Source organism: Micromesistius poutassou (assembly GCF_964030765.1).
Source record: "Micromesistius poutassou genome assembly, contig: SCAFFOLD_5964, whole genome shotgun sequence".
Lineage (NCBI taxonomy): Eukaryota > Metazoa > Chordata > Actinopteri > Gadiformes > Gadidae > Micromesistius > Micromesistius poutassou.
This window is the reverse complement of record NW_028179771.1, coordinates 1-13,336: the sequence shown is the minus strand read 5'-3', so window position 1 is coordinate 13,336 and position 13,336 is coordinate 1. Positions and strand designations below refer to the sequence as shown.

General features: G+C 47.8%; 1 protein-coding gene across 1 annotated transcript; it reads right to left on the bottom strand.

Moving 5' to 3' along the window:
- Positions 1–8,149: 8,149 nt before the first annotated feature.
- Positions 8,150–12,377, bottom strand: LOC311372533 (mastermind-like protein 3; the record flags this gene model as incomplete). Its single annotated transcript, XM_084489530.1, has 3 exons — positions 8,150–9,411; positions 12,046–12,124; positions 12,369–12,377. 3 exons carry the CDS (start codon positions 12,375–12,377, stop codon positions 8,246–8,248), a joined length of 1,254 nt encoding a protein of 417 aa, XP_084345656.1. The 3' UTR covers positions 8,150–8,245.
- Between the last annotated feature and the right edge of the window lie 959 nt (positions 12,378–13,336).

The window sequence follows — 13,336 nt, the reverse complement described above, 5'->3', positions numbered from 1 at the left end:
GGTGGTTTAACTCTCGAAAGACAGTCGTACTGACCGGATCAGGAAACGTCTACAAGAACACTGTGTTTGGATGTTTGGCCGTTGGCTATAACAGGGTGCTCCCACTGTAGGCCTGAACTCCCAACTACATGGGGTGATGATGTTACGAGCCAAAAATGTGCTGACACAATAACTTCCCCCATTCACTCCACCACTCACGTTTTCACTCATGCACTGCTCTTCTATGTGCAAGACCATGTGCAGAACATAATGAGGATCACGTTATGGGGGCCGGCTGCACTATTACTCCTACTTCTGAGCTGTCAGATCAGGACTCAACGTTACTACCGGTACTAGCGTTACTACTGGATGCTTGTGAGAATAACCGAGAGACGCATGCACTGCTCTTCCCTGTGCAAGACCATGTGCAGAACCTAATAAGGATCACGTTATGGGGGCCGGCTGCACTATTACTCCTACTTCTGAGCTGTCAGATCAGGACCAGACTGGTCCCCCCCACATAACTGATTCAATGAGAATAACTGATTCAAATGAGGTGTCAACGTTAAGACACTGGTCGAACGGAGAGTCACTAAACCGGCTACCGGCGTCCCCCTAAGCGCCCAGGTGAGCCGGCGCTGTCATCCTGAGTCCCACTAGAGCCACAGATAGCGCCAGCTAGCTATCCGAGCTAGCCATCGTGGAACACGGCAGTTTGACAAGTGGAGAGGCCCGGGTGCTAAAGTAGCACAATTAAAGCAGATATCAACCCGTGTCGGACCACCACACACCACTGGGGGACACCGGGCAAGAGAAGCTGACGCAAAACAAACGCGTTGAACCCCATTAGAGTTTGTGATAGTGACACTGCGAGACATGCCTGGATTAGCATGTCCATTCAATGATGCCATTTTTGCTAAGCTAAGTAGCTACGGCTAACGCTAACTAGTTATGCTAGCCGAAATGAGATGGGCACCGCGGACGGATTTAGAAATCAGGACTAGTATCTCACCAGGATCCTCTTGAAGAGCGCGTTCTCCTTCGGCGGTAGAGTTATTGTCGGCATTGTTGTGATTGGAGATCAGTTCCTCGGCTCGACCTCAGCACATGTAGCTAAAGTTAGCTCCACTTCAGTCAGAGCGAGCGGAGAGCGGTGCGATCTTCTTCTCGACAGCTCGGCCCTTGTTCTCCTAAGTCACTCCGCTCGACGGCTCGGCGCTCCACCTCCCGCCCTGCCGCTCCTCACGTGGGGACGACGGGACGAGGCCCCAGTCAAAATGGCCGCGTCGTTTTTTCGCACGGGATTGATGGAGAGGTTCATGTTTGTAGGTGATCCATGTGTCACATTGACGCCGTGTGAGGTTTGGAACGAGAGGGAGAAAATAGCACTGTGGCAACTATGGTTCTTTTTAAGTTTTATTCTTTCTTTATTATTCTCTAGAAAATTTGGGACCCTACTCCTTCAATAATTGTTCACCACTCCATTCCAATTTTAATTTTAAAATATTTGAAACTTTTTAAGATATATTTTTAAAATATTTTAAAATATTTTTTAAGTCAATGTCATTCTCTGACACTTGAACAACTTCATACTTCGTAACTTGGTACATTTTTTTTTTTAACAAATCAACACACTTGTAGGCTATCTTAAATTATTGCTAAACAGATTCTGGATATCATTTATACTTGTAATTTCTTGACAGAATGACAGTTTAACAGTTTAATTTCATTCCGGCTTTGTATATTTTCAGTTGGTCCCTACAGCGTCAATATTTAACCTAGAAACACAATGCCAAGCTTAAACGGTTACCTTATGTCTTGTTACACTGGCTCAAAAAATATGAATCAATTGGAAATATGATTATATATCGGGCGTTTGTCTGTGCGTCCGTTAGCCATATAAACCCCCGTTTATATGGCTAGAGGCTATAGGTGCTGGCTACATATGCGGTGGACTCCCGGTAGTAGCTGGATACTAACAGCAATGCTTTAATTTTTTTTTTTTCACGCCACGCTACACCATATGAAAGCTGAGACTCAAAGGAATCCAACGGTATAAGCCTCATCATTTTGTGAGCTTATTTCGATGAACTAGATGTGAAGGGAGAAGGTCAATAACATACCATTCCAAGTTACTAACACACACACACACACACACACACACACACACACACACACACACACACACACACACACACACACTAGCAGAACAGCTCAGCTATTTAATATTTTATCTTAAATGTATTCACTCTTTATCACATTAGCTATTTGTTTAACTATTTTGACTTTATTTGTTTCCAACCATTTTAATATTATGAAACGGTGTGCATTTTTACATAGTTTACTCAATTCTAGACTCAAATCTGTTCAAATCCCTTCACTTTATTTAAGCCATTTAAGATTTATTTTACGTCTTAAACTATGTTCCACTGTACTAAAACACATTTTCAACCTCACTTTGCACTACAGCACTCACCGCATTTTCTGCAGGAAATACATTTTCTAGATTTCAAATGTCACCCAAAAGAAGAAGAAGAAGAAACAGGGCAAAAATTTTGAAAGTTGAAATCCTTCTGCTGTTGTTTCTGCTTTGCCCCTATTTCACCGTCAGAATTTAATTGAGCGTCGACAATCGGCTTGGAAATAGTTTTATTAAAATGTCCAATGTTTAACCTGGTCTCTGTTGTATATTTAAATTTGGGATAACTCATATAACTGATAACAGATAACAGTGAGAACGAATTGTGGTTCCCACAATATGCCACATATGGACAGTTCTGGTGAAGGCCCGATAGAGGGCGCCCTTACAGCGCAAAACATGGCGGTGTGCGCCATGGTGCGCACCCGTGTTCAGGTTTGTTACCGGTTGGCGACAGTCGGTTAGATTACCTACTTCATATTAAGATCGTTCAATGTCATGGATTATGCTTTAAGCATAAACATGAAATAGACCCAAAGCCAGAGAACTATCACATGAATGAATGTTGCGACACAGTAGGTTAGACCTTATCTCGTGGCCTTCTTACTTCCCCACCACACCAGCAGTTACCAAATTAATCAAACTGACAGCATACACATTTTTTCTCTCCCTTATTTTCTCCGACTCTGCACGTCTGCAGTCTTGCTTCTTTCCCATATGTATTTAGTTGCGATTAAGTATTTCTGTCTGTCAGTGGATTCTCAAAACATTTACCCAGCGTTTAGTTCACATTTCAGTGTTTGTTTCTTAGCATTGAGCAGAGCTCGGTGAATAAACATTCTGATTTGCAAAACCAGACTCCTGTCTTGTCTTAAAACCGGTTGAATAACACCAAAAGCTTTAGTTAACATATTCTGTTTGCATGCAGCGTGTCACTCACACAAACAAACCGCTCCAGTTCCCCTTGGATGCAGTTCTTTGTAGACACACACTTTAAGCAGACAATACCCTAGCTGCTTGGTGCCTATACTGAGCATATAAATGACTGAGGATTTAGACTGGCAGAACATTCATCACTTTGTTGACTCAACAGCCGCAGGCCACCGCTAATTTCAATATCCTTGTGTTCTAGTTTGAGGCAATTTTTTCCCAGGCAAACTAACCAAGAACAAACATCCACCTCGCAGACGTTAAAACTGCCAGCTCCTCACTCCCACTCCCCAGCCGCGATCAACAGGCCGGTCTCTGGGGATAGGAGGGCGGCTCCTGCGGCCTCAGTGCCTCTGCAGCCAGGGTTGCCAGATCGGGCTGGAAATCTGTCCCAATCTGGCAACGCTGACTGGCGTTGGTCTCCGAGCTTGGGATGTGTTCAACCACGTGCGTCCAGCGCGAAACCCGTCCTCGCAAATTGTCCCCCCTACTGCGTCATCCTCCCTACCTGCCTCCCACTCTCCCTCCTCGTCCTTCACTCTCACTCTTCCTCCGCGTCCCTCTCTCTGTCCTCGGCGGTGTCGCGGCTCAACATGAGTAATGATGTTGTCATCTCTGCAAGACTCCATTCATCAATGTCAGATGGGTGAGCGAACAAATAAGTGCGTGTATGTGTGCATGAGGTGCGTGTGTGTGTGTGTGTGTGTGTGTGTGTGTGTGTGTGTGTGTGTGTGTGTGTGTGTGTGTGTGTGTGTGTGCGCGTCCGTGCGTTCGTCGTGCGTGTGATGGGGGGGTTTTTGCACAAAAGTAATGAAGAAACAGGGCTTAACAGAAATACAAACACAATGGATGTGATGAGAAAGTACGGAGGTAGAGGAAGGGTCTAAGTGGTGAAGACATACTGGAAAGGGGAGGATGAGGATGAGTGAAGATGAAGAAGTGAATAAAGAAATAAAGGAAACGGAGCAGAACGTGTGTTCGGTTTCTGTCCTCACAGGAGGAGATACCAGGAAGGCTGAGTTTCATATTCCCATTTACTTGTTGATAAAAAAAAAAAAGTATCTGGGTTTAGGCACATGCAAGTGTAAGTAGCCTAATTACCTCTTAATAGATAAAAATATTATGGCTGTAATTACTCTGATGAATTAGTCTGATGCGTAACGCTGTCTGGGTGTTCATTTGCCATCTTTTGAAAACGGAAACCTTGTAGCAAACATGGCATTTTGGCATGCCGGATTACTGGAAGACGGTAGCACTGCGCTGGCACACAGAATTTCAGCATTATAACGTGTTTGCAAGAAAATACATTGGAGATAGACCAAAAGGTTCATTTAATATGATCAGCGAGAACAATCTCTCTTTATTGTATCTTTTTTGAAAAACCAAAACGTTTTTTGTAACTCTTTTTGTTAACATTTCAGAACTCCTCCAGAACTGTACAGGATAAAAAGAAAATAAGCACTGCTTTAAAACAGAGTCCAATCTGAAACTAGAAAAAAAGGTGAAAATAAAAATAAGAGGGAGGTTTACAATACAAATTAGTAGTAAGACATTGTCTGAAGTGCAATGGCATAGCTCAGATGGGTTAAAAGGTGGGAAACAAAAAACGAAAAACGTCTCAAAATAAAAATATTTTTCTATTTTTCCAACAAACATTAAATTCTTTACAGAGTAGAGACTGTATTATCTGCTGTATTTAAACCTGTAAAAACATATTTACAAATATCCATCATCTTTTATATACTTTTTCTGATAATCACATATATGTCAGCACCAGTAAAAAAAAACAACCTCAAGGACAAACAGAACAGATCCAAACGAGAACATCAACAACAGTTTCATTAAAAGGTCGTCTACATTTGACTTGGTCTTGGTCCCGGTTGATATTTGGAGAAAGCTTTTTTTTCTTTCCTTCCTTCTAACTTTTTCAGTCCTCGAACCCTTGCTTTGAAGCAGCCAAGAAGCAGTAGAAAGTATGACTTTTGAGACCTCAACCTTTGACCGAGAAGCGTTTCTACTCCCCCCCTCTCCCCTTGCCCCCCTTGTCACAGCAGCTACGCTACGGTCTAACCCGTTCTACACGGTTCTCGGCAGTGTCCCTCCCACACTGTCCGCAGACTTGGACTGGTATTGAAATGGCAGAAGGTTGGAGGATATGGTATCCTTGTATCGGAGTTCGCTCTCGTTCTTCTTGTGAAAGCGGGGCTGGACCCCCACCACTGTAACTTATGTGCGGAAAAACAAAAACATCACCATCCATTTGAGACTCACGATCACTCGAGGAACAGCTGGTCGGCGTCACGACGTGACAAAATAACCAGGAATCTGCCCGGGGCTTGGGCGCTACCAAGTGTGGCAATGCACGCAGGGGACACACTACAGGACGAAGAGTTGTATTTAAAGGGATGGACTACACCACACCGACAACCACGAGAAAAAAAAACTTTTAGATGGTAGCAAAAGGTTTAGTTTACACAGAAAAAAGGCTTTTTGGCTTGTTTACGGTGTCTACCTTGCTTTCTGGTCTTACGATGCAGAGCACATTCAAATGCATCACTCGTGAATCACATGTCGTTCATTGTGGAGGAGTGATGAACCCATTGTGTTTGTGATTGATTAGCGCACCATGAAGGCAAACCAGTGTGACGTTGTCTGACTGAAACCCAGGGCCTAAAATGGGCTTTAATTAACGACATGCATTGTGTTTTCTCTTTTCTTGTTGGTGAAGGATATGAAGAGCCACTCCATCTCATAGAAGCACTGATTCACGTGTGGCAGAGTATTACTTACACTCCCCACACTCTGTTTTCTTGGTTCTCATTATTTTTCTTTTTACGTTTGCAATCAGAACCCAAGTCGCTGTCCCCGTTCGGTCAAGCCTGCTACGAAAATAAAAGCCCTTCCAGAGCTTGGAAGAGTTTGTATTTTCCTGGCGAGGCATTGGGTCAGGGCGGCTTGTCTTTCTTCACAGTTGTGTTACAATAAAAACACTGTTTTCATTATTTGTTCGAGCTGAAAAGCAACAGAGGGGGCGGGTTGGGGGGTTTCTGGCTACGGTACGACAGAACCCAGGGCGGTGTCGGGCCGGGGGGTGGGTGGTGGGGGGGGGCACCAGCTCTGGGTCCCGGTGGGATGGAAGGCTGCGCTGGATTGCGAGGATGTTCTTGTCTTGGAAATGAAAACCGGACTACAACTCCCTTCTCTCTGTCAGCGGAAAATGACATCAATAGCGTTGGCTAAATATTGTGTAAACTGAGCAAACATTTAAATAAAAATAAAAAGTGCCAGGCCTATTTAAGGTCAATCTCTCTCTCTATCTCTCTCTCGCTCTCTCTCTCTCTCTCTCTCTCACACTAAAATAAAGTCACTTGTGGTGTTTGAATACATTCAATTCAATCCAGCCATCCCCTTGTATGTTTCATTCTGATATATATCTATATAGATATAGATATATATATCTATATCTATAGATATAGATATATATATATATATATATGTGTCTATGTGTGTGTGTGTGTGTGTGTGTCTCTGCATTGACAAATGTTGAGAATAAGTAAATATGTGTCTGTTAGCTGCCTGGCAGACCGGCCCGTATGCTCCCCCTCTCTGGCTGACCGTGTGGTTTGTGTGGCGTCCAAGTACCTGCCATAGCTGCCGGTTCTCTCACTGTCTCCGTGTCTCTTCACAACACAAGGGTCCACACACACTCAGGGGCACATGCACACGTTCGTTCTCCGCACACACACACACACTTCATAAAGGTACGCATGCACACCCTCACACACTTTTTCTTCTTCACATTGACACATACACTTACGTACACACACACACACACACACTTGTTTCTTCACATTGACACATACCCACACCCACACCCACACACTTGTTTCTTCACATTAACACACACATACACATACCCACACCCACACCCACACACTTGTTTCTTCACATTGACACACACATACACATACGCACACACACACACACACACACACTTGCACACACACAACGAGCGCCAGTGCTTGGCTGGGGTTTAATCCCGGTCGGTGCCACTAGAGGGCAGAGTGAGCCTGTGTGGCACCGCAGTCGGACGTTACTTATCGTATTGGGGGGCTTTTTCACAGTTTAACTAGTGAGGGGAGTGTAGACAGCCAAGAGAGTGGCCCTCAAGGTAGCAACGGGGGGGGGGGGTGGGGGGTGGGGGGGGGGGCGGTGGAGAAATCAGAGGATGAGGGGAGAGAAAGCGCCTCCACTTAGCTCCCTTTCTCTCCCTCCCTCTCTCTCTCCATTGCTCCATTGTTCTCCTCTGCCTTTCACACGGAGGACTCGAGCGTCTGAAGCAAAGCACTGGGTGGGGCTGCAGAGAGGAGATGGACACACACACACACACACACACACACACACACATGCGCGCACACACACACACACACACGCACACGCACATACACGCAGACACACCCACACACAAAGACACATGAAAACAGTCCCGTCTTCCCCTTCATTATTAATATCCATTTAACCCACGTTTGAAGCCGAGGCCTTTAAGAGGGGTGGGGTGTTGATGCTTCAAACTTTGTAACACAATGAATGGCATCACGTCACTTGACTGCTGGGAGCTTAGAGAGTTGGTGGATACATGAATCTGGATGGATGGATGGATGATGGATTTTCACTAATACTATTCTGTGCCTCTACAGCTTGGTCTCAAACAAACAAACACCCGTGTTGCTCACACACACACGCGCACACACACACACACACACACACACACACACACACACTCACGCACAACCACACACACACACACACACACACAAACGCATTCACGCAACAACAAACCAAAATACATGCCAGCCACAAGTCTGTGTCGTGTTCTCAGTCCGTACTGTAGAAAATATGCAGCCCAAAGTCCGTTGGCTATTGGTTGGGGAAAAACTCCTCCATCCAACCGTCGCTCGAGTCCAGCTCCGCCCCTGAGCCGTCCCCTAGTCCGAAGGCTCCTCCCCCCGGGGGCCCGCCCACGTAGCCGTACGACGACATGTCCTGATTGGCTGTCCTCTGGTAGCCCTGGGGCGGACCCCCCACCCCCACGCCCCCTGGTCCGTAAGGCCCGCCTCCCCCAGCGCCGCCCACGATCCCCGGCCCCCCGGGGCCCGGCCCGAAGCCCCCCATCCCGGCCATGCCCTGCCCCATCACCCCTTGGTTCATGACCATGGGCCGGGTCTGGTTAGTCCTGGGCTGGCCGCCCATGTGGGGGCCCATCATCGGGCCCCCCATGCCCGCCGCCGGGTGGCCCACTCTGGGGTCCATACCCTGGGCCATCCCCTGCCCCGGGCCCTGGAAGTGTTGCTTGGGCATGCGCGGGGGTTGACCCTGTTGCATGACGTAGCCCTGGGGGGCCCCGAACCCCACCATGTCCCCGCCGCCCCCGCCTGTAGTCCTGCCCACCCCTGCCGTCATGGCCTGGAGACCCTGTCCCTGCTGCTGGGGCCAGCCGCCCGGCACCATCCCGCCGCCGCCGCCGCCGGGGCCCCCGCCCCCCACCCCCAGCATGCTTTGCAGTCTCTGCGCCTGGGCCTTTGCGTTGGGGGGCCCTTTGAGGGCCTGTTGGGACATGGAGTTCATCAACATCCCCTGGCCCCCGTACGCTCCGCCGCCGCCGCCGCCGCCGCCGCCCCCGGCTCCTCCCGGCATTCCCCCGACCCCGGGGCCGCCCCCCGCCTGCCTTGGCGGACCTCCAGCGGGGTTGTGCTGGGGTGGGAGTCCCATCGGGGCTCCCACGCTTTGGCTCTGGTGCTGCTGCTGCTGCTGCTGCTGCTGCTGCTGGTGGACCATTTGGTTCATGGCCGGGTTGAGACCGTACAGGGAGGCCTGGTTGGAGCCCTGCCCACTGTACGTGAGGCTCATGTCGGGTTGGGGTCCGACCGAGCCACCCTGGGCCTGGACAGAGCCCATCTGCACCATCTGCTGCTGGTTCTGCTGCTGCTGCTGCTGCTGCTGCTGCTGCTGCTGCTGCTGGAGCAGGCGAGCGGCCCGGATGTTCTGCAGAGTCTGGTTCCTCGAGGCCATCTCTTGAGGAGTGCCTGTGGAGGGAGGAGCGTGTGGAGAGACGTTGGAGAGACGGCCTAGAACGTGAGAGTTCTAGTTCTAGCTAGATACCGAGACATCCTTAAAGGTGACACATTATACCACCAGGTGTGGAGTGTGATTAGCCGCTACGAGCCGTTTTGAAAATCTGCCTCTTCTGACATCACAAGTGGGCGTGTCCACCTAGATGTGTGACCGATAGATGAGCAACGTTTGCTACGGTCCACCGGGTAGACTGATCTATCCAGCATGCATCTAGAGGCAGATTCCAAACGGCTTGTAACGGCTAATCACACTCACACCTGGTGGTGTAATATGTCACCTTTAAGAGTGGGCTCCCTAAGTGTGTTGTTATTGTAGAATATTGGACAAAAAAACATTTGATTGAAGTTGATGGAAGGGGTTTAATTTTTTAATTGGTAATTAAAAAAAAGGGCTATGATCTAAAATGAAACAGTATTATAGTACATTTAAAATAAAACTAAACTTGGCGCACAACACTTTTTTTGAACATAGAACCAAATGGCAGCGAGCCCGACGAGACGAGCTAGTGTGGAAATTAAAGTAAAGCCCTGAATAAACCAAGTTCTGACACAGCTCCACTAATCCTCCAGCTTACAGCTAGCGCCGTTTCAACCGCTAACCGGTTGCCATTAAGGACACCACCGCCACGGAGCCTTGAGACCGACTTAACGTCATCTGAAGTATCTAGATAACCTGGCCGGTGAACCTGGCCTCGCGGTGAGACGTCGTGTACTGCCGTCCTAACACACATTTGAGGGGTGTTGATGTTAATGTTTAATGCTACATTTGAGGGGTGGCCTGTTTGCTTGAGCAAATACTGAAACATGCATTTTCAGATGCAGTGCTTTAAATTTATTTTCAATAAATGTAAAAATGAAATCCATTGAAATGCATCGTTTTGAAATGTACACAGGGACATCTTAAAAAACGTGTGAATCTGTTTGCCAGATGTCAGATGCGTGTCATCGCCGATGCATCTGTGGTTTGAACTACATCGATTTTTGTGTAGCGAGGTTCTTGACTTGGGGAGGAACAGGAAACATGTTTTGAAGGACAATCTCTTCAACCAATCAAATATGTTGGACTTTGGGCCAATCACGTTCCATGTGCACATTGTTGTAATTGTAAACTGACTCCACCACCGAGTAGTCACGAGTTGGAAGTCCAGAAGCCATCAAAGCCACAACCGTGGAAGTGCTCTGAAAGTATCTTGTGTCTCTCGGCCTGACATACATACACACGCATGGCTCTAAAGAGACATACTATTCTGGGTGATTTGCACTCTTGGTGTCCTGTCACTCCTCCCTTGTCTTCATCACTCTTCATCTGTCCTCATCCTTGCGTCACCCACTCATTCTTTCCCGTATTCTGTAGCCCCAGCCCACCAGACCATGTCCTGTCTGCTCCACCACCAGCCCACCACCCTCTCCTTCGCCACCAGCACAATACCATCACCTCCCCTCCCTTCTCCCCCTCTCTCCCCCCTCCCTCCAACTCCTTCTCCCCCTCTCTCCTCTCTCCATCGCTCCCTCTCTCCTCTCTCTCTCCCTCCCTCTCACCCCTTCTCCCCCTCTCTCTCCCTCCCTCCCACTTCTTCTCCCCCTCTCTCTCCCTTCCTCCCACTCTCCATCCCTCCCTCCCTCTCTTTCTCCCTCCCTCTCCCCCACTCCTTCTCCCCCCCTCTCTCCCTCCCTCCCTCTCCATCCCTCCTTCTTCTCTCCATCCCTCCCTCCTTTATTACTCTCAGCCGACTTCACCGGAACTCTAGGGGATCCAGGACCGACAGGTTGCCTTGGTAACAGGCAGAAGTGGAATATGCCTTATCTATCAAAGGTGGGAGGGAGGGAGGGAGGGAGGGAGGGAGGGAACATTTGAGGAGGAAGAAGGGAAAGAGAGGCAGGGGAATGCTGAAGAGCATTAACAAACATCTTGTGGAAGTGTGTCAGGGCCTCTCTGTTAGGTTTACACTGTTACCATAAGGCTTAGACTGCCAGCAATAAATGGCCACTCTAGGGTGTGTCTACATGGACGGTTTTGTTGTTGTCGGGGGCCACCATGTATCCCATCATGATAGCGAGGGTACCCTTTTGCCTCTGTCGAGTTTATCCTCACCGTTACACACTCTAACGCTAATATTTGATAGCTGTATTTTCTCGGTACGTTTTACATCAGATTGTGAGAAGGAAAATACCCTGTGATATATATATATATATATATATACAATGATATATATATCGTTGTATGAGCCAAATAACTCATGTCTGTATTATACATGAACCATAACATGAGTATAACATTTATTTTCCATTATTTTGTCTATAAGCTGTAGAACAATATGGGATGCACGTGTTTGTCTTTGTGTGTGTGTGTGTGTGTGTGTGTGTGTGTACGTGTACGTGTGTTTGGTTTCTCGTGTGTGTGTGTGTGTGCTTTGTGTTTGTGTGTTTGGTTTCTAATGTGTGTGTGTGTGTATGTGTCTGTATGTCTGCATGTGTGTATATGTGGTTGTGTGTGTGTGTTTGTGTGTGTGTGTGTGTGTGTGTGTGTGTGTGTGTGTGTGTGTGTGTGTGTGTGTGTGTGTGTGTGTGTGTGTGTGTGTGTGTTACCTTGGTACTGATTGACTTGGGGGTAAGGATTCCTCTGGCCCTGACCCATCTGCCGCGGAAGATGTTGCTGCTGTTGAAGCTAAAACACGCACACACACACACACACACACACACACACACGCGCACACACACACACACACACACACACGCACACACACACACACACATTAGAAACCAAACGACACAGCATGTGTAAGAGACATGCTGTCACCTCAGTGACACCTTCTTGGTTCTCCGCGGTCCTCCTACGTCGGTGTGCTCTGTAACTGGGTGGGGGGACACTCCACTGTGTCCATGTGCGTGGCTGTGTACACGTTGTGTACTGTGTACATGTCGCGACATGTACCGTTATGTGCTGAGTGCAATAAAACCAAACAAGGTGCGCGCGCAAGGTTTCAACGTAAAGATAACGATTATATATTCCTGCAGAGGTTCGCTTGTGTTCAGCCACTTCCAGTCCGTGGAATATGTCCTATCTAGCGAGTCCTTGTTGAGATGAATTTGTACCTGGGTGGTACAGGGGGGTATTCTATGGGTTGGTTTGAGAGCCGTGCTATTGAGCCTTCCCTATAGAAACCGACCCAGTGCAGCGCGGAGGCCTCAAGAGCTGCCGGGCGGCTCACACACACGTATCTATTATTGGTAGTTGCTGCAGACAGTGAGCACACCAGCTCCTCAGTCTGCTGAATGTTGAATCACTTACCCAGTAGCACAAGGCCTTGTTTATTTAAGTGCCCGTGTAATAGCCATTTAACGGCATTGGCAAAAAAAAAACAGAAGAATCCGGGACCTCCTCGATGGATTTGCCTGTGTGCCTTTATGTGTGTGCGTGCGTGTGCCTGTGTGTGTGTTTCCATGTGTGTGTGTGTGTGTGTGTGTGCGTGTGTGTGTGCGCGCGGGCTCCACTATCCAATTAAAAAGCAGTGCATTAAGTGTTGACTTCAGAGTTCAGAACAGTTAAACACAGAATTTCCCACATGGAGAGTGAATGAAAAGGAAATCAACAAATTATGACAGCAGGTGGCGCACACACACACACACACACACATATGGACACACACACGCACACACACAGACACACACTCACTCCAGATAAAAGGGAAGCCTGAATGCACGGGCGGGGTTTGTTGAGGATAATTTGCCGATAGAGGAGCTGAGGATTAGCCCTTCTCAATCTCCTGCGCCACTTATGTGCCGGAGTATTAGATTATAATATTATTATATATTCATATAATCACAGATTCACTCGCAAATATATGCTTTACATATGGGTAACCACACACGTGCAAAC